Source organism: Ursus maritimus, unplaced genomic scaffold, assembly GCF_017311325.1.
Source record: "Ursus maritimus isolate PB19 unplaced genomic scaffold, ASM1731132v1 scaffold_9, whole genome shotgun sequence".
Classification (NCBI taxonomy): Eukaryota; Metazoa; Chordata; class Mammalia; order Carnivora; family Ursidae; genus Ursus; species Ursus maritimus.
This window is the reverse complement of record NW_024427107.1, coordinates 44781736-44807080: the sequence shown is the minus strand read 5'-3', so window position 1 is coordinate 44807080 and position 25345 is coordinate 44781736. Positions and strand designations below refer to the sequence as shown.

At 37.1% G+C, this 25345-nt stretch overlaps 1 protein-coding gene across 1 annotated transcript in view; it reads left to right on the top strand.

The window, feature by feature from the left end:
• Window positions 1–25345, top strand: part of RGS22 (regulator of G protein signaling 22) — a 119697-nt gene that overhangs the window by 78553 nt on the left and 15799 nt on the right. The window contains exons 17-21 of the mRNA XM_040625597.1: window positions 13850–14044; window positions 16183–16275; window positions 18289–18461; window positions 19391–19553; window positions 22721–22879. Of these exons, the coding sequence (XP_040481531.1) occupies window positions 13850–14044; window positions 16183–16275; window positions 18289–18461; window positions 19391–19553; window positions 22721–22879 (783 nt within the window). The remainder of the gene's footprint in view (window positions 1–13849; window positions 14045–16182; window positions 16276–18288; window positions 18462–19390; window positions 19554–22720; window positions 22880–25345) is intronic.

Below are 25345 nucleotides of genomic sequence, written 5' to 3'. Positions count from 1 at the left end.
GGGGAGGGAGAGGGACAAGCAGACTCCTCTGCTGAGCAGAGCCCAACTTAGGGCTTGATCCCACCACCCCAAAATCACAGCCTGAGCTGAAATCAAGAGTCACAAGCTCAACTGACTGTGCCACCCACACGCCCCTATTTCTCTTTCTTTAGCAATCATGATAGGAAAAGAGAAGTGTATTTGCCTTATAATCAGTGGCGTGATGATAAATATTTAACAACCAACTCTCCAGGGGGAAAGGCAGCCCTGATTTGTAGATTTACATATCTCTGGATGTAAACACTCTCACCATGGATGATTTCAAGCTGCCAACATGACATCACTGAATGCAGAGTTGGGAAGGTGTGTATGGTAGAACATGCAGTAGTATTTCCATCATTCAGACACAGTAGAGGCAAATAACCTCAAGAGCACGGATGATAGTAAAAAGAGTAAAATCATTAAGACGTGATGAATTTGGGGTATTCGTTATTTTTGTTTTCAGTATAATTTCATTGTAGGTTTATGTAATTTAGTTTTTTAATAATAACTGCATTTAAATTCCTGCTCACATAATCCCTGAAAATCCATGAATTGTTGAGCTTGTATGAGGTGGTTCCAGTGTACCATTGCTTAAGACAGAGGAAAAGAGATGACAAGAGAACTTTCACTCTGATTCTTTCCCCTTTTAAGTTTCTCTAATGGTACAGCTGCAGACAACTGACCCTCCACCTTTATTTTTCTCCCATCCTTTAGAGACGCTTATGAACCCCTTGGTTATACCTACCAGAGAAGGCATGCATCGCCTTTGCTCCAAAATCTCCAGGTCCTGCACAGTTTGTTTATTATGAGCTGAAAGAAGGAGTTACTGGAAACAAAACAAAACAAAAACCAACTTTGTATATTTCATTAGCCAAAAACTCTTTTCTTCTTTTGTCTTTAGGGAGTTTGCAATAGTGTCATGGGTTTTATGGGATATATCTTCTTCCCAGGGAGCCGGCTAGGTCTTTGTTGATACCACCCTGTCAGTCCATCTGGCAGAACCCTCCTGCTCCCTCCCAGTAAGTAGAAGGCCATAGCAGCAGACAGTTTTATATTTCCTGTGCTCTCGGTGGCCATCTTGCACACTTACTGGAAGAATGTGAAAGAGACACATCTTCCTGCAGCCTTAGTAGTTACACGATTAGAATCCCTTCTTTCTCCACTGTAGTGGGGTGAGGAGTCTTAAGAAAAACATGGACTTGCCAGTAACACCAAATGCTGAGGCATAAACATTTTCTCCTAATATCTAGCATACTTTAATAAGTTACATTGAAAATCCACTTTTTAAATGTCCCCAATTTTAGTTAACCTATTGATAGGCTCTGCTAGATGTCCTAAACTTTAGCATTAAGACCTTACAGCCTTAGAGGTCCTGGCACATCTTGTCCCTGTTGTACTGAGGGACTCCCTTTAAGTCGTACAGTTCTGAAGTTGAAGCTTTACACGTTTATTTGTTTGTTTTTCCTTACTTCCAGTCCTGGCCTGCTGGTGACAGCAGGACACCATGCAATTGGTGTTCCCAGGCGATCACAGAAAGATACATACACATGATCATTAAAATAAATACATCAAAACCAAGTATGTGAAACTGTTCCATTAACATAACTAACAGCTGAAATGTAACCTAACAAATCAACACATGTGCTACACTCTTTGGTATTATTCTTGACTTTGCCTTTTAAGGCTACACAGAAATTGTTCTTGTTTTGGTTGGAACACAGATGAGTGTCAGGCTGAAGCTCATCGAATGGCCCCTGCTTATGGAAAAGACCGCTCCCCAAAGACTGTGCTCACCGTTGGCACAGCGAGACAACTTTGCTGGGTGCTTCTACAGCATAATAATTGGAACCTAACTCCGTAGCTGTCATCATTTTGTCTTTGGTACAATAAGAAGGCCAAATAGCACAAGCGGTTGTGGAAATTATTTAATTTTTTGCTTTTGACATTGTTAAAAAAAAAAGGATAAATTCAGTAAACCCGCAGTTCTCCTTTCTCAGGTATGTTTTCCTAGGCTTTAGGATGCAGTAAGACAGCATCAATACATTCCAGGGTCTATGAGAAGGAATAAAATGTGGGAAAACTAAGCCTGGAATGCACTATGATATATTTGAAAGGAGATTGGGATCCAGTTCCATCCAAGAATGTGTTTATTATGTAAGCTTATCCTAATAGTTTTTACAATGATTTTGAAAACTATCAAGTGGCAAGGCTGAAGTCTTACATGCAGAATTACCATAAGGTTGGAAAAAAATATCGATTGCGATGGCAATGACATATTTTAATTTGAGCATCTCCTGTGTAATGCGATACACCCGTCGTGTATAGGATACTGGCTCTAATTAATGAAGCATCAGAGTTTCCTTGAAGAAGCAAGCATAGAAACATTTTTATGTTTTTTTTTCCTTGTCGTGGCAACAAACTAACATGTATTATAAGTAATTTAGATGAAACAGTGTTCATCATTTTGCCATCCTTTAGAAAGCAAAACAAAATGGTTGTCAAAATGTTGTTTCCTTCCTCTCTTTTGCCTTCACTTCCCCCAGTTTGTTTCTCCATTCCACTCTCCAGTTCAGTTCTTCCTTGTGTCTACACGGTATCCATCTACACTTTTTTTCTCTTGATGATCTTGTTAGCTATCCTATGGTCATGGGAGTTTAGTCAAACAAGAAAGTTCATTCCCAGAATTTCAAGACTGTAAGAGATTTTTTTAAGGGGAGGCATTGCTTTCCCCTGCCCCCCCCCATCTGATACAGAGGCCAAGAAAGTGAGTCACAGGCACAGGTGTAGAGCAGCCCGGGCAAGCCGCCCATTGTGCATTTCCTGATTACATAACCTTTGAGTGTCTCCAGGAGAGATGGGGTTGAGAGCTGTGCTGTGTGCAGTGCCAGGCAGTCTGATCACAGACAGGCAGTGCTTGTGTCCCTTCTCAAAAACTTTCCTGTTGGGTTGTTAAAGCATCATAGGTTAGTGTTTAAATTGGAATCCTGTCGGCCACAGCTGTGCGTGAGTGAATCTCCGCTTTAATGTGAATCAGAGTAGCTGACCGGGGTATGAAGGGAGCATTTTCTTCTCCAACATTAGCTACATTGTTATTTACTCAGTGGTTAGAAAGGAAGAACTGGGTGGCCAATAAAAAAGCAAATGACCCAGGACACTTAAGCAATGTTTGTAAACCACAATTAGACTATATTATTTAGCTATCGCATAGCATAATCTTTATATTCTTTCTTCAAGTAAGTTCACATCAGCTTAAAAATAATCTTCATCACCTTTACACAGATTTTAAAGGTGTTCTTTAGCCTTTTCATTTTGTTTCATATATATGATTACATCCCTTATATTTGTTATATATAGTTGGTTGTCAGTCCACTTACACATTGTCCCTGGATTATTAGAAGCACATACTAGAAAGGCATGGTCAGATTTTAATGGCATAATTCAGTTGAATGTACTGTAAATTTACAGAGTGACCCAATAAAAAATTGACAATCAAATCCATTTTTTTCCTTCGTATCCCCTTACCTACTTTTGTCCCTGCCACTCTGGGAGCAGAGAGACCAGAGACTGAGCCTCAAAAGAAGACAATAAATGTGCATAATGTGATCTTGGGACACTCTGGAAAGGATGATCTTTCAAAACCCTTTCTAATGTTTCTGGTTCTGTAATTTTATAACACTGATAAAGAATCAGAGAGGTGGGGGAAGTACATGCTCCTAAGAATTATGCTGGTTATCATAGTGGGAGTGATACTTGAACAAAGAGAAGTTTCTTATGTGATAAAGAACAATGTTCAATAAACAGGCAGTGAGGAAGCCTCCCCCGGCCCCCAAAAAGGTGAGAAGACAAACGAATATCTAAATGTAGGTGCAATAGAGAAGGGAAAGATTTTTAAATTTCTGTTAAGATTTTCATTTAATGCATTCATTCTTTTTTAAAAATTTTGTTTTTAGTAATCTCTACATCCAGTGTGGGACTTGAACTCACAACCCCCAGATCAAGAGTCACATGCTCTTCTGACTGAGCCATCCAGGTGTCCTTAATGCATTTAGTCTTAACAGAGAAGTCTGTGAAGCTTCAATTCAAGTTCTAAACAAAATATGTGGGATTTTGGCTTTGATAACAGCTATTCAATACATATGATTGCAATCAGACAAATGTGTGTTTCTTAGCAAGGAATATTTTCTGCCTTTCTTTCCTTTATTTTCAACTCTAAATATGTGTTGAGCACTTCTAGGATTCTCATTTTAGAGAAATTTTTATAGTTTTATCTTAACTGGTGTCAATTAAATATAGGAAGAACATACAACTTATTATCTAAACCAAGATTCTTTTCAGAGTGGAAGGGAAACTATTAATAATTATGCCAAGACAGTAGGCTTAAGCCAGAATGGGGTCATATGGCTACTCTAATTATAGCTCCTTGAGATTATGGGAATATGCAGTTAAATAATATGCAAAACCCCACACTCATCAAAAAAAGATTAGATTTGTAGTTACTAGACATATGGGTTGGGGGAAGGGAAGGGTTAGTGAAGGTGGTCAGAGGTACAAACTTCCGGTATAAGATAAGTAAGTACTGGGTATGTAATGTACACCATGATGACTGTAGTCAACACTGGTGTATGGTATTTACAAAAGCTGTTAAGAGAGTAGACACTCCTCTCTTCACAAGGAGAAAATTTTTTTTTCTTTTTTTTGTATCTATATGAGATGATGAATGGTTTAACTTAACTGTGGTAATTATTTCACAATGTATGTAAGTCATTATGCTCTATACTTTAAACTTGTACAGTGCTATATGCCAATTATTTCTCAGTAAGACTGGACAAAAATTGTTGAACAACAAAACAACAAAAATATGCATGGATCGGAAGGAAGTAAAAGTGTGAGGTCAGGAAAGAAGGTGGTAGACAGTAGACTGGAAAGAGTCTCACTGAGCTTGGCCGGAAGTCTGAATTTTATTTTGTTTCTTGTTGGAATGGAACCACTGCCTCTTATTTCCTCCTCATATTTTTATACTTGTTCTGATCAGTTTCTCCTTGTTTCAATGTAGAGAGGTAAATTCATAGGACTTGCATTTGAAGACGAAGGCAAGGAAAGTGGGTAAGTGTCGAAGATTGTGCTTTGAATGGTATGTTATTTATGAAAACTGGAAATACAGAAGGAAAGGAGAGGCTTGGAGGCTCTGAAACAATACTTCGTTATATTATTGAGTCACTGAGTTTAAGGGTCCGGAGGCTGTCCGTGTAGCAATAACAAGTTAGCCACGAAAAGCAGAGATTTTAGTTCGGGAAAGAATTCAGGTCTTTCATTCATCTGTTCATTCATCCTAAATTTAGCATTATGCTAGAAGCTAGGCATATAGCAATAAACAAAGTAGACCTAATCTGTCTTCATAGACCTTGTGGTCCAGTGGGAGAAACATATAAGTACAAGGCCCCATAGGAGCATGTAAGAATGATACCAAAGACAAACTTCGGGGGTCAAGGAAGACTGAGCAAAAGACAAAAAGAGGATAAGGCTGGAGTGCATAGAGTGCATAGAGGACATAGTGTGAAAGTCCTGTGAGAGGGTGCCCGGCACGTGTGAGAAACTGAAAGAATGTGTACTGAGAAGAAAATATAGTCGAACATAGAATTTTAATGAATGCTTTCCTTTAAGGGGAAATAGAGGAAAAGGAATCATCAAAGGAGTCTAAGAGTGGAAATAGGCAGAGAACCAGGAGACAGGGTTGAGGGCAGAGGAGAGAGAGTCAAGGAGAGGATAATCAACAATGTAAAAGCTGCAAAGGGAATACAATATGATGAAGATTAAGGAGAGAAGCGATTGAATTGGTGTTTGTATGGTTGTTAGTGATCATGGAGATCAGTTTCACTGGCATGAAAACCAGATTTCATAGATTGAGGTGTGGGTGAAAAGGGAGTATGAAGATTTATAGAGATGGGAAAGAGAGAAGGGCCATAGTTTGTGGGCAAAACAGTCAAGAAACTTATTTTACGATGGGAGAGACACCTCACTTGGACACCTTTGTAGCGTAAGGAAGAAGATGGAATCAATGGCAAAGTAAACTAAGGACTTTAGCCCTAAGGAAATAATCAATGTTGCAAGGTTCGGGGGGAGGGAGTGGGGAATGGAGTCAAGACCACACATGAATGGTTTCAGTCTTGGAGAGGAGTCTTCCTTTGAAACATCAGAGAAAGAAAAATATTTAGAAGAAGGCTCTTAAGGAAAAAGTTGAGGGCATTCATACCATTTTTTTCCCAGTTAAGTGGAAGATAAATCTTCTGAACGTGAAGAAGTGTAAGGAAGAGTTGGGAGCTTTATGGAGGGTGGCGAAGTTTAGAAATGGGGAGATAAGATTTGACTAGAAATACGCAAAAGCTTACCAAGCTTTGTGATCACAGCTGAGGTTCTTCTTTTTTAAAAAATCTATGTATAATGGAGCCAGTTGTCATAGTTTTTATTGGGAGCTTGAGGATAGAATTGGAAGAATGAATGAATGACTCAGCTCACTCAGAATTGGGCCGAAGATCAAGATGGGAGGAATTAAAGATGTTTCAAGAGTGTAGTTGAAATGATGGGCAATCTTCAGACCCGATAATGTAAGAAAGTAAGAGAAAGTAGGTGGTGCCCCATTTATTTGGAGGACAGGAAGAAGCCGCAGATTGTGCTGAAGGTAAAGAAAAGCTTGGTGAGAGGTATAAAAGAATGAAGAATAATGATCAGAGAAAGCTATTAATACAGTAATTGGTAAAGTGAAGTGATGTTCGTTCTGAAGAAAATCATAAAGCAAAATTTCAGAAGGTAAAAGCCCAAGCCAACTGGATATAGTCACATACAGCAACTTGGCTTTACCGTGGCATCATGAAATGTCCACCAAGGTATAATGATAGACAATATAAATAGCATCTAGAGTCTCTCATGAGACTGTGGGTAGCAGCAGGTCTTGAAAGACAAGTAGAGTGAAGGCAAGACTGGGAGAGAAAGGGAAAAGAGTAGATTTGGGTGTCCACCAGAAGCTGACTGTCATTTCTGTCACTGGTATTCCAGTCACCATTTCAACTTCATTTGTACTTTACGCTCTTCACTGTTACTATGTTTTTAAAAATCAAAGAAATCATCCTGATTTCTACACAAAGAGTTTGATATGTGGCACACGAGGTGTTTATTTAAACTATGCTTTCAGTGTAGCTGACCCAATGACTAAGCGGTTGGTTTATTTTTCCACTAGAAGCTATTCAACCCCAAATAAAACCTGACCACTGATTTTTAAATGAAATGATTTGGGGAATCAAATTTACTCTCCTTTGAGGTAAATTTGAAATTATTGAAGCAAATTCTAGAGACATTTTTAATGTTGTTAATTTGATCATTTTAGTCTCCAGTTTCTTAATTTACCTTAGTATGACATTATTTTAATTCATGCACTTTTAAAATCTCCAACTTAGAAAATATTTAAGAATAGATTTGAATCTGATACAACCCTAACTTGTTAGACTAGTTAGATTTACAAGTCATTCTTCTACAACCCACATGTCAATCAACTGTCAAGCAGATGTGGTATATTTATTTTTATTTATTTTTATTTTTTTATTTTTTTTTAATAATGATTTTTTATTATATTATGTTAGCCACCATACAGTACATCCCCGGTTTTCGATGTAAGGCTCGATGATTCATTAGTTGTGTGTAACACCCAGTGCACCATGCAATACGTGCCCTCCTTACTACCCATCACCGGTCTATCCCATTCCCCCACCCCCCTCCCCTCTGTGGCCCTCAGTTTGTTTCTCATAGTCCATAGTCTCTCATGTTTCATTCCCCTTTCTGATTACCCCCCCTTTCTTTCATTCTAGTTCTTATGTTCTTTCATTCTAGTTCTTATGTTCCATAGATGAGAGAAATCATATGATAGTTGTCTTTCTCTGCTTGACTTATTTCACTAAGCATTATCTCCTCCAGTGCCGTCCATGTTGTAGCAAATGTTGAGAACTCATTCTTTCTGATTGCTGAGTAATATTCCATTGTATATATGGACCACAACTTCTTAATCCAGTCATCTGTTGAAGGGCATCTCGGCTCCTTCCACAATTTAGCTATTGTGGACAATGCCCGGTGAACAGTCTTGAGTAGCTGTACCAACTTGCATTCCCACCAACAATGTAGGAGGGATCCCCTTTCTCCACATCCTCTCCAACAATTGTTGTTTCTTGCCTTGTCTATTTTTGCCATTCTAACTGGCGTAAGGTGGTATCTCAGTGTGGTTTTGATTTGAATTTCCTTGATGGCTAATGATTTTGAACATTTTTTCATGTGTCTGTTAGCCATTTGTATGTCTTCATTGGAAAAGTGTCTGTTCATATCTTCTGCCCATTTTTTGATTTGTTTATTTGTTTCTCGTGTATTGAGTTTGAGAAGTTCTTTGTAGATCTTGGATACCAGTCCTTTATCTGTAGTGTCATTTGCAAATATCTTCTCCCATTCCGTGGGCTGCCTCTTAGTTTTTCTGACTGTTTCCTTGGATGTGCAGAAACTTTTAATCTTGATGAAGTCCCATAAATTCATTTTATCTTTTGTTTCTCTTGCCTTTGGGGATGTGTCATGAAAAAGGTTGCTTTGGCCGATGTCGTAGAGGTTGCTGCCTATGTTCTCCTCTAGAATTTTGATGGATTCCTGTCTCACATCGAGGTCTTTCATCCATTTGGAGTTTATTTTTGTGTATGGTGTGAGATAGTGGTCAAGTTTCATTCTTTTGCATGTAGCTGTCCAATTTTCCCAGCACCATTTATTGAAGAGACTGTCTTTTTCCCACCGGATGTTTTTTCCTGCTTTATCAAAGATTAGTTGCCCAAAGAGCCGAGGGTCCATTTCTGGGTTCTCTATTCTGTTCCATTGGTCTATGTGTCTGTTTTTGTGCCAGTACCATGCTGTCTTTGTGATCACAGCTTTGTAGTACAGCTCGAAATCCGGCATTGTGATGCCCCCAGCTTTGTTTTTCCTTTTCAACAGTTCCTTGGAGATTCGGGGTCTTTTCTGGTTCCATACAAATTTAAGGACTATTTGTTCCAGTTCTTTGAAAAACGTTCTCGGTATTTTGATCGGGATAGCATTGAAAGTGTAGATTGCTCTGGGTAGCATGGACATTTTAACTATGTTAATTCTTCCGATCCATGAGCATGGAATATCTTTCCATCTTTTTATGTCTTCCTCAATGTCTTTTAAGAGTGATTTATAGTTTCTAGAATAAAGGTCCTTTACGTCTCTGGTTAAGTTAATTCCAAGGTAACGTATGATTTTTGGTGCTATTGTAAATGGGATGGATTCCCTGATTTCTCTTTCTTCGTTCTCGTTATTCGTGTACAGAAATGCAACTGATTTCTGAGCATTGATTTTGTATCCCACCACGTTACTGAATTGCTCTATAACTTCTAATAGTTTGGGAGTGGCTTCTTTTGGGTTTTCCATATAGAGTATCATGTCTCAAGCAGATGTGGTATATATACATGATGGAATATTGCTCAGCCATAAAAGGAATGAAATCTTGCCATCTGCAAAAACATGGATGGAGCTAGAGAGTATTATACTAAGCAAAATAAGTCAGTCACAAGACAAATACCATATGATTTCACTCATATGTGGAATTTAAGAAACAAAGCAAATGAGCAAAGGGGAAAAAAGAGAGAGAGAAAGAGAGGCAAACCAAGAAACAAATTCTTAATTATAAAGAACAAATTGATGGTTACCAGAAGGGAGGTGGGTGGGGGGATAGGTGAGGTAGGTGATGGGGATTAAGGAGGGCACTTGTTGTGATGAGCACCTGGTGTTGTATGCAAATGTTGTATCACTATATTGTACTCCTAAAATAATATTACACTGTGTGTTAACTAACTGGAATTTAAATTAAAAATTAAAAAAAACTAAATAACTACCAAGATTAGAAAAAATTGTGTGTGTATGAAGCAGATTTTATTTTAAATATAACAATTTGGTAGGTGTATGGTTCAATTTGTACTATTCTGTCCGATGGACTATGTATCTTTATCTTAGGGAAGGAAGTTTCTGGCCTATAGATTGCCTGATTAAATAGAACATCCAGAATGTCTCTGAAATATGCCCCTTCTCCCACATTTCACAACACTTAGGAATAAAGATATGTTCTCTGCTGCTATTCAAAACTCATCTTTTAATACTTTAAAAATTTTAAGTAGCTCCATCTACTGATTTCCCCTATCCTAAGTCCCATTAATGCTGCCGAAAGACCTTTTAAGTTCTCTTTATCCTTCTAGAAAGTTTCAATGAGCGACTCATGAAATTTCTCTGTACCTTTTTTTTTATCATATGAAGCTTTTTTTGATATCCATACAAATAACCCTTATAACATTTGTGCTATAGTGTTTTTTAACTCACCCAATTCCAATGTCTTTTACCTCCATTTTTCCTAAGTTAACTATGGGGGTAGCCATATGTTGGAATCCATCATAATTTAGAACTACTTCAGCTTTAAATTTTTGAACTCTGAAATTCCCCTTTCAGACCATCGTTTCACTTTAGGACACTAGTCTTCCATTCATCCATTTAGCAAATATTTATTGAGTGAGTGCCTCATTACGTGCTGAACTTTGTAGTACTCCCTTTTAAAAGTGCTTTACATGTCTTTCTCTCTTATCTTCACTCTATTTCTTTTTTCTCAGTAAACTCTACACTCAACATGGGGCTTAAACTCATGACCCTGGAGGCAAAACATAAGAGGCTATTAACTATATAGCGAACAAACTGAGCCATGCTGGAGGAGAGGTGGGTGGGGGATGGGCTAAATGGTTGATGGGGATTAAGGAGGGCACTTGTGATGAGCACTGGGTATTATATGTAGATGATGAACCACTAAATTCTACTCCTGAATTCAGTATTATATGTTAACTAACTAGAATTTAAATAAAAACTTGAAACAAAAAAGAGTCATGTGCTCTACTGACTGAGCCAGCCAGGTGCCCCATTCACTCTCATTCTTTAAAATTCCTCTCTGTGTATTGTTATTACTACCCTGATTCTAACCTCATTTGCTTTCCTTCCTATACTAGGGCTTACCATAGATCATTTCAATTGCACCTTAAACTTCCCCTTCAATCTCTTCTTTCTTAGGCTCTCTTACTATTTCCTCTGACTTTATTCATTGTTATTATGCTTTACAATCAGTATTTATTCATCTTTACCTATATATTTATGCATCTATTATTCTCTATTCCATTCTGCTCTTACCTTTGTTTATTTAACGTACATAGTGCAGATCTGCTGGTGATGAATTGTCTACTGCTGTTTATTGACTTATAACATCTTTGTTTACTTTTCATTTTATAAGGATATTTTTGCTGGGTACAGAATTACAGGTTAGCAGCTATTTTCTCTCGGCACTGTAGAGATGCAAGGCTAGAGTCTATACTGGTCCACCCCTGAGGTTAGGGTGTTTTGAGCCCTAGGGTCTTTACAGGGGCTTCCCCAATGGCAGGTCCTGAACTATAATCCTTGTCCTCTCAGTATTGAGAAACTTCCAAAAATCCCAATTATAGGTAGTTATAAGGGCTTTGGCTGTTACTGTGTGTGACAGGAGAAGTTACTGAAGAGTTGAGCAGAAGAGTGATGGCAAAAGGCCTTCTCTGTTTGCTGTGAAAAGAAAAGATGGTAAGAAAGCAAAGAAGAACCTTCGAGGACAGTTAAGAGGCTATTGTTTAAAAGAAAGTGAGAGATGAAGTTGGCATATAATTTCTTATCTGGCTGTTGAAATAACTTCCAAATCTTGACCTACTCGAACTATTTCTCTTTCCCGATGCCATCGTGATTTATTTCTAAGATTCATATCCAATGACGTCACTCCTCAGAGAGAGAGACCTCATTATATATCTTTAGGTAAAAATTCAAATTCTTCACCAAGGGACAAGAGGTCATGTGCACCTTCTAGCTTCTGCCTCCCTTTATAGCGTCCTCTCTAATTCTACCTCTTTTCTTTAGCCAGTGGTATCTATTTGGAGGCTAGAATCTCTCCATAGGTCATAAAATGTCCCTAAGCCTTCAGGCCTCGCCCCATATTTTCCTTCTTCTTAAACCATCTTTCTCATCAACTCCCCTTTCTTGCCTGATTGACTCCAACTCATCTTTAAAGATTCAGCTGAAGGATTAAGGTTAAGAGAAGCTTATCTTCTCTTGGAAAAGTTTCTGAATCTTTTCCTTTCCCATTCCAAGACATAAGTGAGTCTTTTCTGCAGATTTAGTACAATTCAATAAAAATTTATGGCATCTTCTGTCTGCCAAGAACAGTTTTAGGAGTTGGAGAATGACAAAAGAATAAGCTGCAGTATTTGTCCTCAAGGACCTTGTTCTAGAAGAGAAGATACATAATACCTAACTGCATTATAGTGTGGTAGGGATAGCAGTAGAAAATGATCTTGGGAGGAAGGTGTGAGTGAAGGCCTCCTGGAGGAGGAAAAATCCGTGTTGGTTTTTAAAGAATAAATCAGAGTTTATCAAGCAGACAAGGTGCATGGAGTAGGTGAGTATCTAAGATTGAAGAACAATACATGCAATGGTATGGAATGATGAAACAACAAGGTTTAGGAAAATAGCAGAAGAATTGTTATTTGAGTAAAATTTAGAAGGTGGTTAATGGGATGTGAGTTTAAAAAGAATGGGCAGGCAATCACTGGTGATCTTATTTGCAATGCGTACTTCTATTGTAGTATTTATCATGCTGTATTGCAACGGCTGATTTTCATCTCTGTGTCACTACCAGTGGGCTCCTTCAGAGTAGGTATTGGGTCTTAATCATTAATCTTTGCATACATAGCACCTATCCAAATGTCTAACATGTAGTAGATACTCAGTAAATGCTTGTGTTATTACTGTGGACCCTTTAAAAGATTACTTTACATAATACTATTATTTGGTATTTGGTACAAATCTCTCTCTCTCTCTCTTGCCTGGGTTGAATCTGGATATTATCAGGTCCAAAACTAAGTAAAATAATAAGATTAAATGCAATTAATTAGAGATTGTGAGTAAAACTACATTTAAATCTGACACACAGGGCATGACATATTCAGTATGTAATATTTTAAAAATAAAATGTTATTAAATTACTTCTCAGATGCAGTTAGCTATTATTTGGAGAGAAGACAAATGAGTAGAATGGAATAGACATCTATGCAACTTTTTCTAGGAAGCTAGAAATTCCATGTGATCTTTCCATTCACTCCTACTTCCTTCTCATATCTCTTCCACAGCATTGGACATCAGTTGGAGATATTTTTATAGCAGAAAGGGATAATTAGTAACAGTCCCAGGAACTCTGCAACTCGGTTGGCTAGAGCAGGTAGTCTGTTGGGTCTCTATACTAGAAGACCTATAGCCAGTTTTTCAGCCCTAGTGTATTCTTGCCTCTCGTTTCTAAATGGGCATTTCAAGCCATTTTGGGAGGTAGCACTGATGTGTTAGAAATATCGTGAACATAAGGGGAAAAGGAGACCTATAACCTGGAATCAATTATAATAATGCATAGAAGTAATCTGATAAGAAAATTGGAATATCCAAATGATATACTCTTGTGTAAGATCCACTGGCAAACTGACTACCGCTAAAGAAATAGGAAAAGGAAAGAGAAGCCTTTTGAATACACACACTGCATTGACTTCAGTAGTTTTATGCATCTTTTCAAGAAAAAAACTTCACTTTTTTTTGTTTCCTCTCTCTTACGTTTTTAAAATGCCTTTACTGAGGAACCCACTCACCATTATGGTTTCTCCCAACATCCTCTCCTTTCTTTCTCCCCCTTCTCCCTTAGTATCTTTTTGCCACATACATCGCTCCTTCGGCTACTCTTGACGTTGGACTCCAACAGGAAAAGAAAAGAGAGATTTATATGAAAATACAGCCGCCATTTGAAGACCTTTTTGACACAGCAGAAGAATATATCCTTCTCCTCCTTCTAGAGCCCTGGACAAAGATGGTAAAATTAGACCAAGTTGCTTTTGGAAAGGTATTGTGGCACTAGGAAATGGTGTGGGACCATTCAGGTTGACTACAAAACTGACGATAAGCAGCATTATTAACTCACAAGAGAAAAACTGGAAAAGGTCTCATATGGGTCAGGGACTCAGAGTTAAGATTTGGCAGGCTCAAAATTGGAGCAACGAAAGTATTTATTCACTTCATTTGTTGCCAGTTTCTCTATTGTCTCCTAACAAAAGACTAAAATCGTTGTCATTTTTAGTTCTCTGTACAAATATGTCGGCAGAGGGAAATCTGAGTTTTGGTTTCCTGTGAACCAACCAAATATGCCATGATAATGTACTGGCTTTGTCCCTTCTTGCCATTTCTCAGCAGTGGCCTTAATTTTGATTAATGGAAAGAGCCCATTTAATTTTATACTGGATGAGTTATGTTAAATATTACACCCATGGAAAATAGAAATGTCTCGTATGTCTCGTGGGAAACACACTCTGTAACTTCAGTGTTGCTATTTCAAGGTACCCCAGACGTTCATCAGGTCAGACTGTTTGATTAGATAAAAGTTTCAGCACATCTTTTTTAATTCCAAAAGAGGTCATTTTTAAGTCTCAGTGTTTGAATATTTTCAGTGTGTTTGTTGATGGGTGGAGGAAATTTCTTTCAATATTTATTTCGAATTACAGATCAAACCATTCACGGGCATTTTTTCTGTGAAGTTAATGCATGTGCCCTGTACATCAGGTCACTTCCAGTGGAACTCTGCTGTCTTCGTATTGCTGTTCTTTGTTCCCATCTCCTCAACAACTTCTTAGAAAGAATAGGTTAGGTAATTGAAGATAAAATTAATACCAAAACACCTTGGATAGAATTACCTTATCAGATCGTGATTGAACAACTCTTATGGCTTACTAAATTCAGTGATCAAAATTAAATTTTCCTTCCTGATTTCTCTTTGCCCTCAGAAATTAACATTATATCTTTTCTACCACAAAAATACATCTATTACACTAGAAAAATTAGGCTATCATACGAAATTTAAAAAAAATTCTCTCCAGTCATTATTTTAAATACAATGTATGGCATAGAGGAAAATGAACCTGAGATAGGGTCCTAAGATGTTAAAAAAAAAAAAAAAATTTGGAATTATATCCAACTTCCCTAAACCAAAAAGTTTTGGCATTGGTAATGATTCTTACAAAATGTGCGGGGAAAATGATACACTCTTTTTAATAAGAAACTAGAAATTTCCTTAAATTCAGCCCAGAGGACTTCTCTAAAAGTCCAGTTGACTGGATTATGTAGACTCTTTCCCAAAAAGGATAATCAAGGAGACTACCAAAGCTAGTCATTAAATGTAGAAAGTTCTTAGTCAGCCAAACTGATCTTTTCCCTGGAATAGAGAAATGGAGAATGAGCCTGTTCTCCTGACTATCTAAACAGTGCAATGCCTGCCCTGCGTGCTGATACCTACAATGAGGTTAATCTGATGAACGACTCTCTCCTCTCTTGCTACAGCAACGAAACCTTAGCTCAAGACTATTAGCAATGGAGTGCGGTCATTTCTTGTTTTACTGTGGATTATTTGGTCCCTAAAGCTAGCAGTGCCTGCCTTCGTGACTATTATCCTGTTATAATGAATAGAAAATGGCAATGTGACCCAACATGTGTGCAATGTTTCTTAGTTCACATGGGGCGTCCGGAACGAAGGAATGATCTCTGCTGTCACTATATTATTACACAGAAATATTGTATCGCATGCATGCGAGGTCTGAATTTGCTGTAGTTAATATTTTTATGTTGGTCTTGCTGCTTTTGCCTCCAAACTAATTTACTTTATTGGCAAGTGTATTCATTTTTTTTTTTTTTTTAAGATTTTTTATTTATTTATTTGACAGAGAGAGACAGCCAATGAGAGAGGGAACACAAGCAGGGAGAGTGGGAGAGGAAGAAGCAGGCTCATAGTGGAAGAGCCTGATGTGGGGCTCGATCCCAGAACACCGGGATCACGCCCTGAGCCGAAGGCAGACGCTTAACGACTGAGCCACCCAGGCGCCCCAAGTGTATTCATTTTTTAGCCCACTGTTATTGGCAAATTGTGCATTCTTTCCCTACTTTTTCATAATGTACATTCTATTGATGTTACAAGCATTATTATTATTTTATTAGGTGGAGCTGGTGGAAGAAACTCGACAGCTAGATTCCACATACTTCAGAAAGCTACAGGCTTTGCATAAAGAGACGTTTTCCAAGAAAGCTGAGGTAAGACAGCTCTCGACTTAGAAAAACAAACTTTTTATCCTGGAGAGGATTACCACTGTATATATTGGCATGGGGCGAGGGGGGAGCATATATTGAGGAGATCATGTACTGATAAAGTAGGGGATAGGCAGTTTCATTTTTCTGCTACTTCTTTGCCTCGCATGCTGCCTTTGACAGGTATCGCTTGATATTGACACATTTAACAATAAAGCCAGAACAAAGCAGCTGAGGTAGCATAGAGAGCTAAGCTACTTGCCTTAGTTAAGAGCCTTCAATTTATATTATTCATGTGGACATTTCTGTTTATTTTCTGTATGGCAGCAGCTGTATTCGTTGTCAATCCAAAAAAAAAAAAGAGTTAAACTGTATTTTCCAAACAGAAAAAGAACTGTCGTGTGACAGCAATAAGCAAAACAATAAAGGAAAACAATTGGAAAAGATTTGGGGAAGTCAGTAAAAAGATCACAGGATTGACTAGGATAGTAAAGTGTTATTTTGATTTATAAATTTGCAGCTTTTGGATTAGTTGCATAAACCATGATAGATCCTGAAAGCCATAAAATGAAATGTGTATATCTACGTAAAAGTGACAGTTCATATTCATATTTATCAACATGGAAAATGCCCAGGACATATTATTATATAAAAATGTAGGGAACAAAACCCACTGGTATCATATGATCCTATTTATGTAAAATTATATATGTATTTCTGCATGTCTACATACATGCAAAGAGAGGTATCTGGAAAGATGTTCACCAAAATGTGGAAGACAGTTAGCTCTGAGTGGTAAGGTTTCACATGATGTATTTTTTTTTTTTTCAGGTGATAGTTTTACTTTCTCCTTTGTGCCTATCTCAGGTTTTTACTCTTTTACAATAAAATTTTACACAAACAGTAAAGTTGTTTTTTAAACGTAACCTTCATGAGGGGCACCTGGGTGGCTCAGATGGTTAAATGTAATCGTCCCAATAGTTGTCTTTTTAACGCAGAAATTCTTTATTTAAGAAACTTCTAATATCTTGGAAAGGCTACATAAAAATCCAAAAAAGTAGCACATTTTGTTGTATTTTAAACTTAATTAATTAAAATGTTCATAAAATTGTATTTTAAGTTTGTGTTTTAAACCTTATGAACTAAAATGTAGCATTTTAGTTGTATTTTAAGTTGTGTTTTAAAATTTATGAACTAAAATGTGCAATCCTCCCCATAGTCCTTCTCCACATTGGAAATTGGTTTTTTAAATATTGGTAGTTTCTCTCATGGTCTGATGCTTTTCAAACACAAATAGAGCGATTAATTAATTACATAAGGAATTCCACAAGGAGAGGAAAGGTTTTTCAAAGAATAAGCTCTAGCTCTTTGCCCTTATACAGAGCTTATGAACTGCAAAACGTCAGGTCTTATAAATGCCCCTAAATTAACTTTTATATGAAGAAGTTTATGTGTAAAGAATGTACTATTCGGAAAGTATTTTGCCTTACTCTATAATTTTGAAAATTGTTATAAGTAAAAGAACAGTTAATGTTCATAATACATTGTTAATAAAAAGAACCAAGTTACAAAACCATACACAGTTGTGCAGTCCTATCTTGCCTTTTAATAAACTACATGTGTGTATGAAAAAAAGACTAGAAGGTTTGGATTTAAAAATGTTAGCGGTGGTTATCTCTAAATGGGGTAGTAAGTAGTATGTATGCTTTTTGTTTTCTTATTACAAAAGATATATTGTTCTTGTATGGACAAAAATAAGAAAATTAATATTTTATAAGCAAATATATAGTAAATGTTTACTAAATGTCCCTAAAAAGAAGAGAACGGAACAGCAAGGAACAAAATAGAACTTAGGAGTGAGAACCAGATTCTAGAATCTAGATTCTTCACTACTTCTGCCATTGCATTGTTAGATGGTGTTGGCCTAATTGTTCATTTTTATTTCAGTTTCCCTTTTTAAATTTGGAAAATAATTTGCTGTATTTAAGAGATTTTTTATGAAAAGTATTGTTTCACTAGGACACTACTGGTGAAATTGGAACTGGCATTTCACGGCTTCCTGAGGTCTCTAAAAAAACAGAATACTGGAATAATGTCCCTGAAGAATATAAGCACTTTAATTTTAATGACCTGCTTAACAACAAACTGGAGTTTGAACATTTCCGTCAGTTTCTTGAGGCTCATTCTTCAAGGTAAGGAACATAACCATTTTACAATATATTTCTCTCTTAAAACATCATTTTTCGGAGCTACTTACTTTTTTAATCTGCTTACTTTGACCCAACATATTATAAGAGTGATTTGGTGCTAGATTTCACCCATGACAGTAAAAAGTAATGAGCATATCTATCTGAAATCTGTATGGGTAACTTTTTGTTGGGGAGTGCATTTTGATAATAGCAACTTCCCAAATGTTATTTTAAGTAGTCAAATAAGTTTTGTTAGTAGTTTTAGCATTGGCTAAATAAAAACACTAGTATGTTTTATTCTTTTGCTTTTCTACTGTTTCTTTCTTTTGCATTTTTCTAGACAGGTGTTTTAATTAGTATTTCTGAAAAGCATCTCCTTTATATTTTTCTAAGCTATTGAAATTATTACTGTAATACTTTGTAATTTTTATTAGCTAATACATAAATGAAACATTGTCACTTTGCACAGAATCTTGGAAACTTATGACATATTTATCTAATATAAACTGAAATATTGATCATATATTTTTCCAACAATTTTCTTCCAAGTTAACAGAAAAGGTTTAGACCTGGGAGCCAAATTTCACATATACAGTTTCCCTTCTTATTGGTGAGAAGTGTTGTAAATTTAGCATGTTGCCAAACATACATGCAGTGGGTGGAAATTTTCCCAGATTTGACATCAACAATATGAGTCCATCATTAATGGAAGAGCCCTGAGACCCTATCAATAACAGTGGTAGATTATTTTCTGATCCCAGTACTCCTGTGTTCATACATATATTTAGCCAGGATGAGACATTATTGAACTCATTAGTTTCATGATCTAATCAGTTCTGCTAACTAGTCAAGACAATGACTTGTTTGGTGTTTAGTAGAATTCAGAGAAAAAAAATAAAAAGGGCTGTACTTTGTTTTTGTTTTCCTTTTAGTATGGACCTTATGTGCTGGACAGACATTGAACAGTTCCGAAGAATAGTTTACGGAGACCGAAAGCAAAGGGAAGCAAAATCTATATATATTAAAAACAAATACCTTAATAAAAAATATTTCTTTGGCCCCCAAAGTCCAGCTTCTCTATATCAGCAGGACCAGGTATCAATATGTAAACATATTTTCTTTGTTGAAGTATGAAAATCAGTAATTTTTAAAAATTCAATCCAATTATTTAACATATACTATTAGTTTCAGAGGTTGAGTTCAGTGATTCATCAGTCTTATATAATATCCAGTGCTCATTACATCACATGCCCTCCTTAATGTCCATCACCCAGTTACCCCATCCCCCTACCACCCTCCCCTTCAGCAACCCTCAGTTTGTTTCCTATGATTAAGTGTCTCTTATGGTTTGTCTCCTTCTCTGGTTTCATCTTGTTTTATTTTTCCTTCCCTTCCCCTATGATCCTCTGTTTTGTTTTTTTAGATTCCACATATAAGTGAGATCATATGATAATTGTCTTTCTCTGATTGACTTATTTCACTTAACATTATACTCTCTAGTTCCATCCACATCATTGCAAATGGCAAGATTTCATTTTTTGATGGCTGAGTGGTATTCCATTGTATTTCTTTATCACATCTTCTTTATCCATTCACCTGTCCATGGACATCTAGGCTCTTTCCATACTTTGGCTCTGTGGACATTGCTGCTATAAACAGTGGGGTGCAGGTGCCCCTTTGGATCACTATATTTATATCCTTTGGGGTAAATACCTATAGTGCAATTGCTGGATCGCAGGATAGCTCTATTTTCCACTTTTTGAGAAATCTCCATACTGTCTTCCAGAGTGGCTGCACCAGCTTGCATTCCCACCAACAGTGTAAGAGTGTTCCCCTTTCTCCACATCCTTGCCAACATCTGTTGTTTCCTCATATGTTAATTTTAGCCATTCTGACTGGTGTGAGGTCATTGTGGTTGAAAACTAGTAATTTATTTCTTTTTGCCAACAACCTGAAAATCATCTTTTTTGTCTTTTGCTTTTAATTTTTACGTTAGACACTTTGGATATCTTTCTTTTTAAGTTATTTCCAAGTATCTACAAATTAAATGCCTTTAAAATGCACTCAAGTATACTAAAAACTGCTATTTTAAAAAGTAATTTGTAGAATAAAAATAGCTTTTATTCATCCAGTCATCCACTCATTCAGCAAATATGAGTGCCTGTGATATATGATGTCATTATTTACTATAGTATTACTGTCGTTATTACTGTATGTCATTATTATACTATGTGGTGTCATCATTTATGGCAAAAAGATCAGACTGGAATTCAGCAGTGTGACTGAGTGTTCGTGTACCACTTTTATCACAGGAAATACGGCTCAATTTTTATGCTTTTGAAATATAAAGAATTAAGTGTTATAATTAATTTGAAGTTTTCTAGTACCACATTACCACCTGGAGATCAAATGTATAGTGTTTGATATCTTTATTTTGGCAGTTTAAAAAGATGCATATCCTAATGGTGTACATTTATAAAATACTAATTTCAGATTAGTATAATTCAGTAAATTAAAGAACAACTCAGAAGTGTTTGTAAGTAGGGCAGACCAAATTAAAAAGCTAGATCTTCCAGGGATTAAATCAGCACAAGTTTTTGGGAATAAGAGGGAGAAGAAATTCTGAAATTAAGCAGCCTTGACAAAATGCCTTACCATTAGTTCCCTGAGATACAAATCTGGGCTGTATTAGCAAACGTGTTGGATATCTCAATAATGCACAAGTATGAAATAAACACATGGAAGGCATTTGTTTTCTCTTGGTCTTGTGCTACATTGGATGAGGTTTCGTGGTATCTCATGCTACTGTGTGAACCCTCCATACTAGAACATGCCGAGAATTTCAAATTCAGTGGAAAAAGTTATCCATTGCGATCATAGCAAATGATTGTGTTTACTCTAGAAGAGTTTCCCCAGCGACCTTTCTTCCTCATCTTTGGCTTTACTTTTATCTTTTGTTCACTTATTTTATACATAAGGACATCCACATCACATTACATTCCATATAGATCTTGCTAGTTCTAATTTCGGTTGGGTGGCTAAGTTTGCTCTTTTTTTTTTTTTTAAAGATTTTATTTATTTATTTGACAGAGAGACAGCCAGTGAGAGAGGGAACACAGCAGGGGAAGTGTGAGAGGAAGAAGCAGGCTCCTAGTGGAGGAGCCTGATGTGGGGCTCGATCCCATAATGCCGGGATCACGCCCTGAGCCAATGGCAGATGCGTAAGGACTGCGCCACCCAGGCGCCCCTAAGTTTGCTCTTTGAGTAGCAAAGCAGTCTTTTCTCTTTTTCTTTTTTTCTTCCCTTTTTATATTAAAAAATCAGTATTATTAAAGGATGGCTAAGAGAGTTTCTCTTCTGTTTTTATGCAAAACAATTATTTTATTCATAGGATTTGATTGATTTTATTAATCAAAGGGGAACTAAGAAGGAGGCGATTTTTCCAGTGAGGGGTCCAGAAGTTTTGAATGGTGTATACACAGAAACAGGTAGAAAACAGAATGATTTATAGCAGGAAATAACCATTCATAGCTTGTTGAAGCTGATACTTACACAGAAGGAAGATCTGGGCCACAAAGAAATTGTGTTTTGTAAAAGGTGTCACCTGTGCAGGTCAGAGACTGTTCTCTGTACAACCTGGTCTCTCTCTACTCCTGCTGCTTCTGTTTTCTTCTTCGAAGTTGTTGGGGGAAGCCCTGCATTGCTGGCACCACCCTCATCCCGCCAAGTCCAACCCAACATTTGTTTGTGCCCATTTAAAATTTCTGAGTGAAGTTTGTCTCCTAATTCATGCCCCATTTTCCTCATACACAAAAGAAAATGCATTCTCCTACTAGTCAATTTGCCCAGAATCACAGATTCATAGAATATTAGACCTGGAAGAGCACTTAGAGAACTCATAGACTAATAATTACCCTCACTTTACAGTTGAAGATGCTGAGGCCATGGAGAAAAAAATGGCGTTGCTTGTGGTCACACAGAATGAAAATCCCACTCCTGTGTTCTCTGAAATATATCACAAGCGAAATCAGACATCTAAAACAAGCATCACATAAACTGCAATTGTCTGTCTGATGTTAGGGGAGTTATGGGTCTTTACTATCCACAATATAGCCGGGAGATATCCTTCAGAAAATGACGGTTGTGCTACCTAGCGCAGGCTCGGCAAATGGTTTGGGGGTGAATGGGTACAGTAATAACTCATAGCGTTTCTTCACTAAAACAGAAGTTCGCAGTTTTCTGTTTCCTTTGTATTTTCTTAGATAATGACTTTAAGTGGAGGCTGGGGAACGATGCTCCATGAGCAGCTTGATGCATGTGTTCTACTTGAAGTCCAGAAGCATGTCCTCAATAAGCTAGAAAACGTGTGGTTGCCGTTGTTTCTAGCAAGTGAGCAGTTTGCAGCACGTCAAAAGATAAAGGTACATCAGTTAGTGTAATCGGTGGGTAGCAATCCACAGTAACTCTTAGAACATCAAATGTGTCTACCTGTTGACCCAGCCGATGTCCTTCTATGGCACAGTGGTCAAGAGCATGGAGTCTGTCTTCCCAATGTTTCGCCTCAACCCTGCCATGTGTTAACTGTACAACTTCAAGGGTTTTTGGTGGTTGTTGTTTTTAAAGTTTGTTTGTTTGTTTGTTTGTTTTAACTGTAAGTAATCTCTACACCCCCGAACTCATGACCCCAAGATCAAGCATCTCACGCTCTTCTTGACTGAGCCAGCCAGGCGCCCCTACAACGTTAAGTTTTATAACCTTAGTTTCCTCATTTGAAAAATAACTGGGGTTAATAAGAGTAATTGCTCCATAAGATAGTTGTGAAGATGAAATGAAAGAATGTATGTGTAGTTTCTTAGTGTGGTACCTGGCACGCAGCAAACACTCAAATATTACTTATTAATCTTGTAATTTTTTATATCATTATTAAGTCCTCACATAAACGGGCAAGGATGTACATGGGGGAATAGTTAAATTCTTTATGATAATTCTGTACTATGAAGATTTCCATATAAAATGGGGTTATAAAATGAGATTAAAATATAAAAATGAGATTTCCACATGTACTGATACGAAAGATATTATTTCTGGACTGAAACAAGCAGGATGCAGAACAGTATATAGAAGATAATCCCATCACATGTTCTTTTTTTTTCTTTGTAGTTTCTTTTTTTCTTTATAATAATATTTTTTTATTATATTATGTTAGTCACCATACAGTACATCCCTGGTTTTTGATGTAAAGTTCAATGATTCATTAGTGGCATATAACACCCAGAGCACCATGCAATACGTGCCCTCCTTACTACCCATCACCAGCCAATCCCAGTCCCCACCCCCTCCCCTCTGAAGCCCACATGTTCTTATATCTATATCTATTTATGTATTTCTTTTTCTATCTATCTATCTATCTATCTATCTATCTATCTATCTATCATCTATCTATCTATGTATCATCTATCTATCTACCTATATTTGTATTTATGAAAAAGGTCTAAAAGGATCTGCCTCCTGGGGAGTAAGAGGGTTTTTACTTTTTACTTTGTGAGGTGGGGTGTTCTTTTGTTTTTGTTTGTTTTTTGCTTTGTTTGTACTCTATAAAAAGCATGTGTTACTTCGATAATTTAAAATCTCATTGTCACACCAAAAACGGGCAAACCTGATCTTTACAAAAATGACACAAAGGGACAAAAGGTGTAATTTTGGACTTTAGTATGCAGAGCACATGCCATTAGTGTTGATCAGGAAGAATAAGAAAACAAAAACAAAAACAAAACTGCCCTCTGTATTCAATTTATCAAACACTTTGAGCCTTACTTATATGGAAATATCCTTAGTCTTTGAGTACCTTAAGTTACAGAAAACACAATACAGCTGGGAAAATAGAATTTATAGTATGAAGAAGAGCTGACTTGTTTTAGGCAAAAAGTTACTGGAAATAAGCTTTGAGACAACTCAGATTTCCTCATTTCCTTTCTTTAGGCTTTGGCTTACTAATATTATTTACCACGTTTTCTCACTATGTTGACCACAATAACTTTATTGTAATTTATAGTCGTTTCCTGACTGACTCAGTGTTCTTTGGGTGGCCAATAACATAAACTGATTCCGGCAAACTTCAGCCAAAGACAAAAGAGAAAGGAGAGAATTTATTATAAAATGGTGCTGGAACATCTCACACACTGAGGGGAAGAGTAGACACCCAAGCTCTAGAAAGGCCAGGGGCTAGGACAGCCCTGGAAACCCAGCAGAAGTTTCTGGATCTTTTCTCCGGCTGTGGTTCTCAAAAAGCAGCAGCTGTGATCCAGTACTGTTTTCTCTAGGTCAGTGCCTAGATCTATCTGCAGTGGACAGAATGGGAGATTCATATAGCACAGATTCGGCACGAATGGTTCCCAAGAGAAAATATTGTGCATAGGCAATAACCTCAAGAAATATCCACTATATTTCCTCCCTGCATTGAATAACTTCTGTGCTCTTCTAAAATTAGTTGTGGCTAGAAAATAGCACAAAAATCTGGGAAGTCCTAATTATCTCTCCAGCTTCAATTTCCATGGGACCCACAGTGAACTATTATCCACATTTTGGGCAACACGCTTAGGTATTATTAGCTTCATTTTGCAGATGGGGAAACTGTTCAGAGAATTTGAGTGACTTGCCCAGGCACCTAGGGAGGGCTTCCATTTCTAAGTCTGAACCTTTCTCTCCTAAGCTGCATTATCTCTTATCCATGCTGACATTTACCTCATTTTTAAAAGCTATTAAATTAGGGGCACCTGGGTGGCACAGTTGTTTAAGCGGCCAGCTCTTGATTTTGGCTCAGGTTGTGATCTCAGGATGGTGGGACTGAGCCCCATGTCGGGCTCTGTGGTCAGCATGGAGTCTGCTTG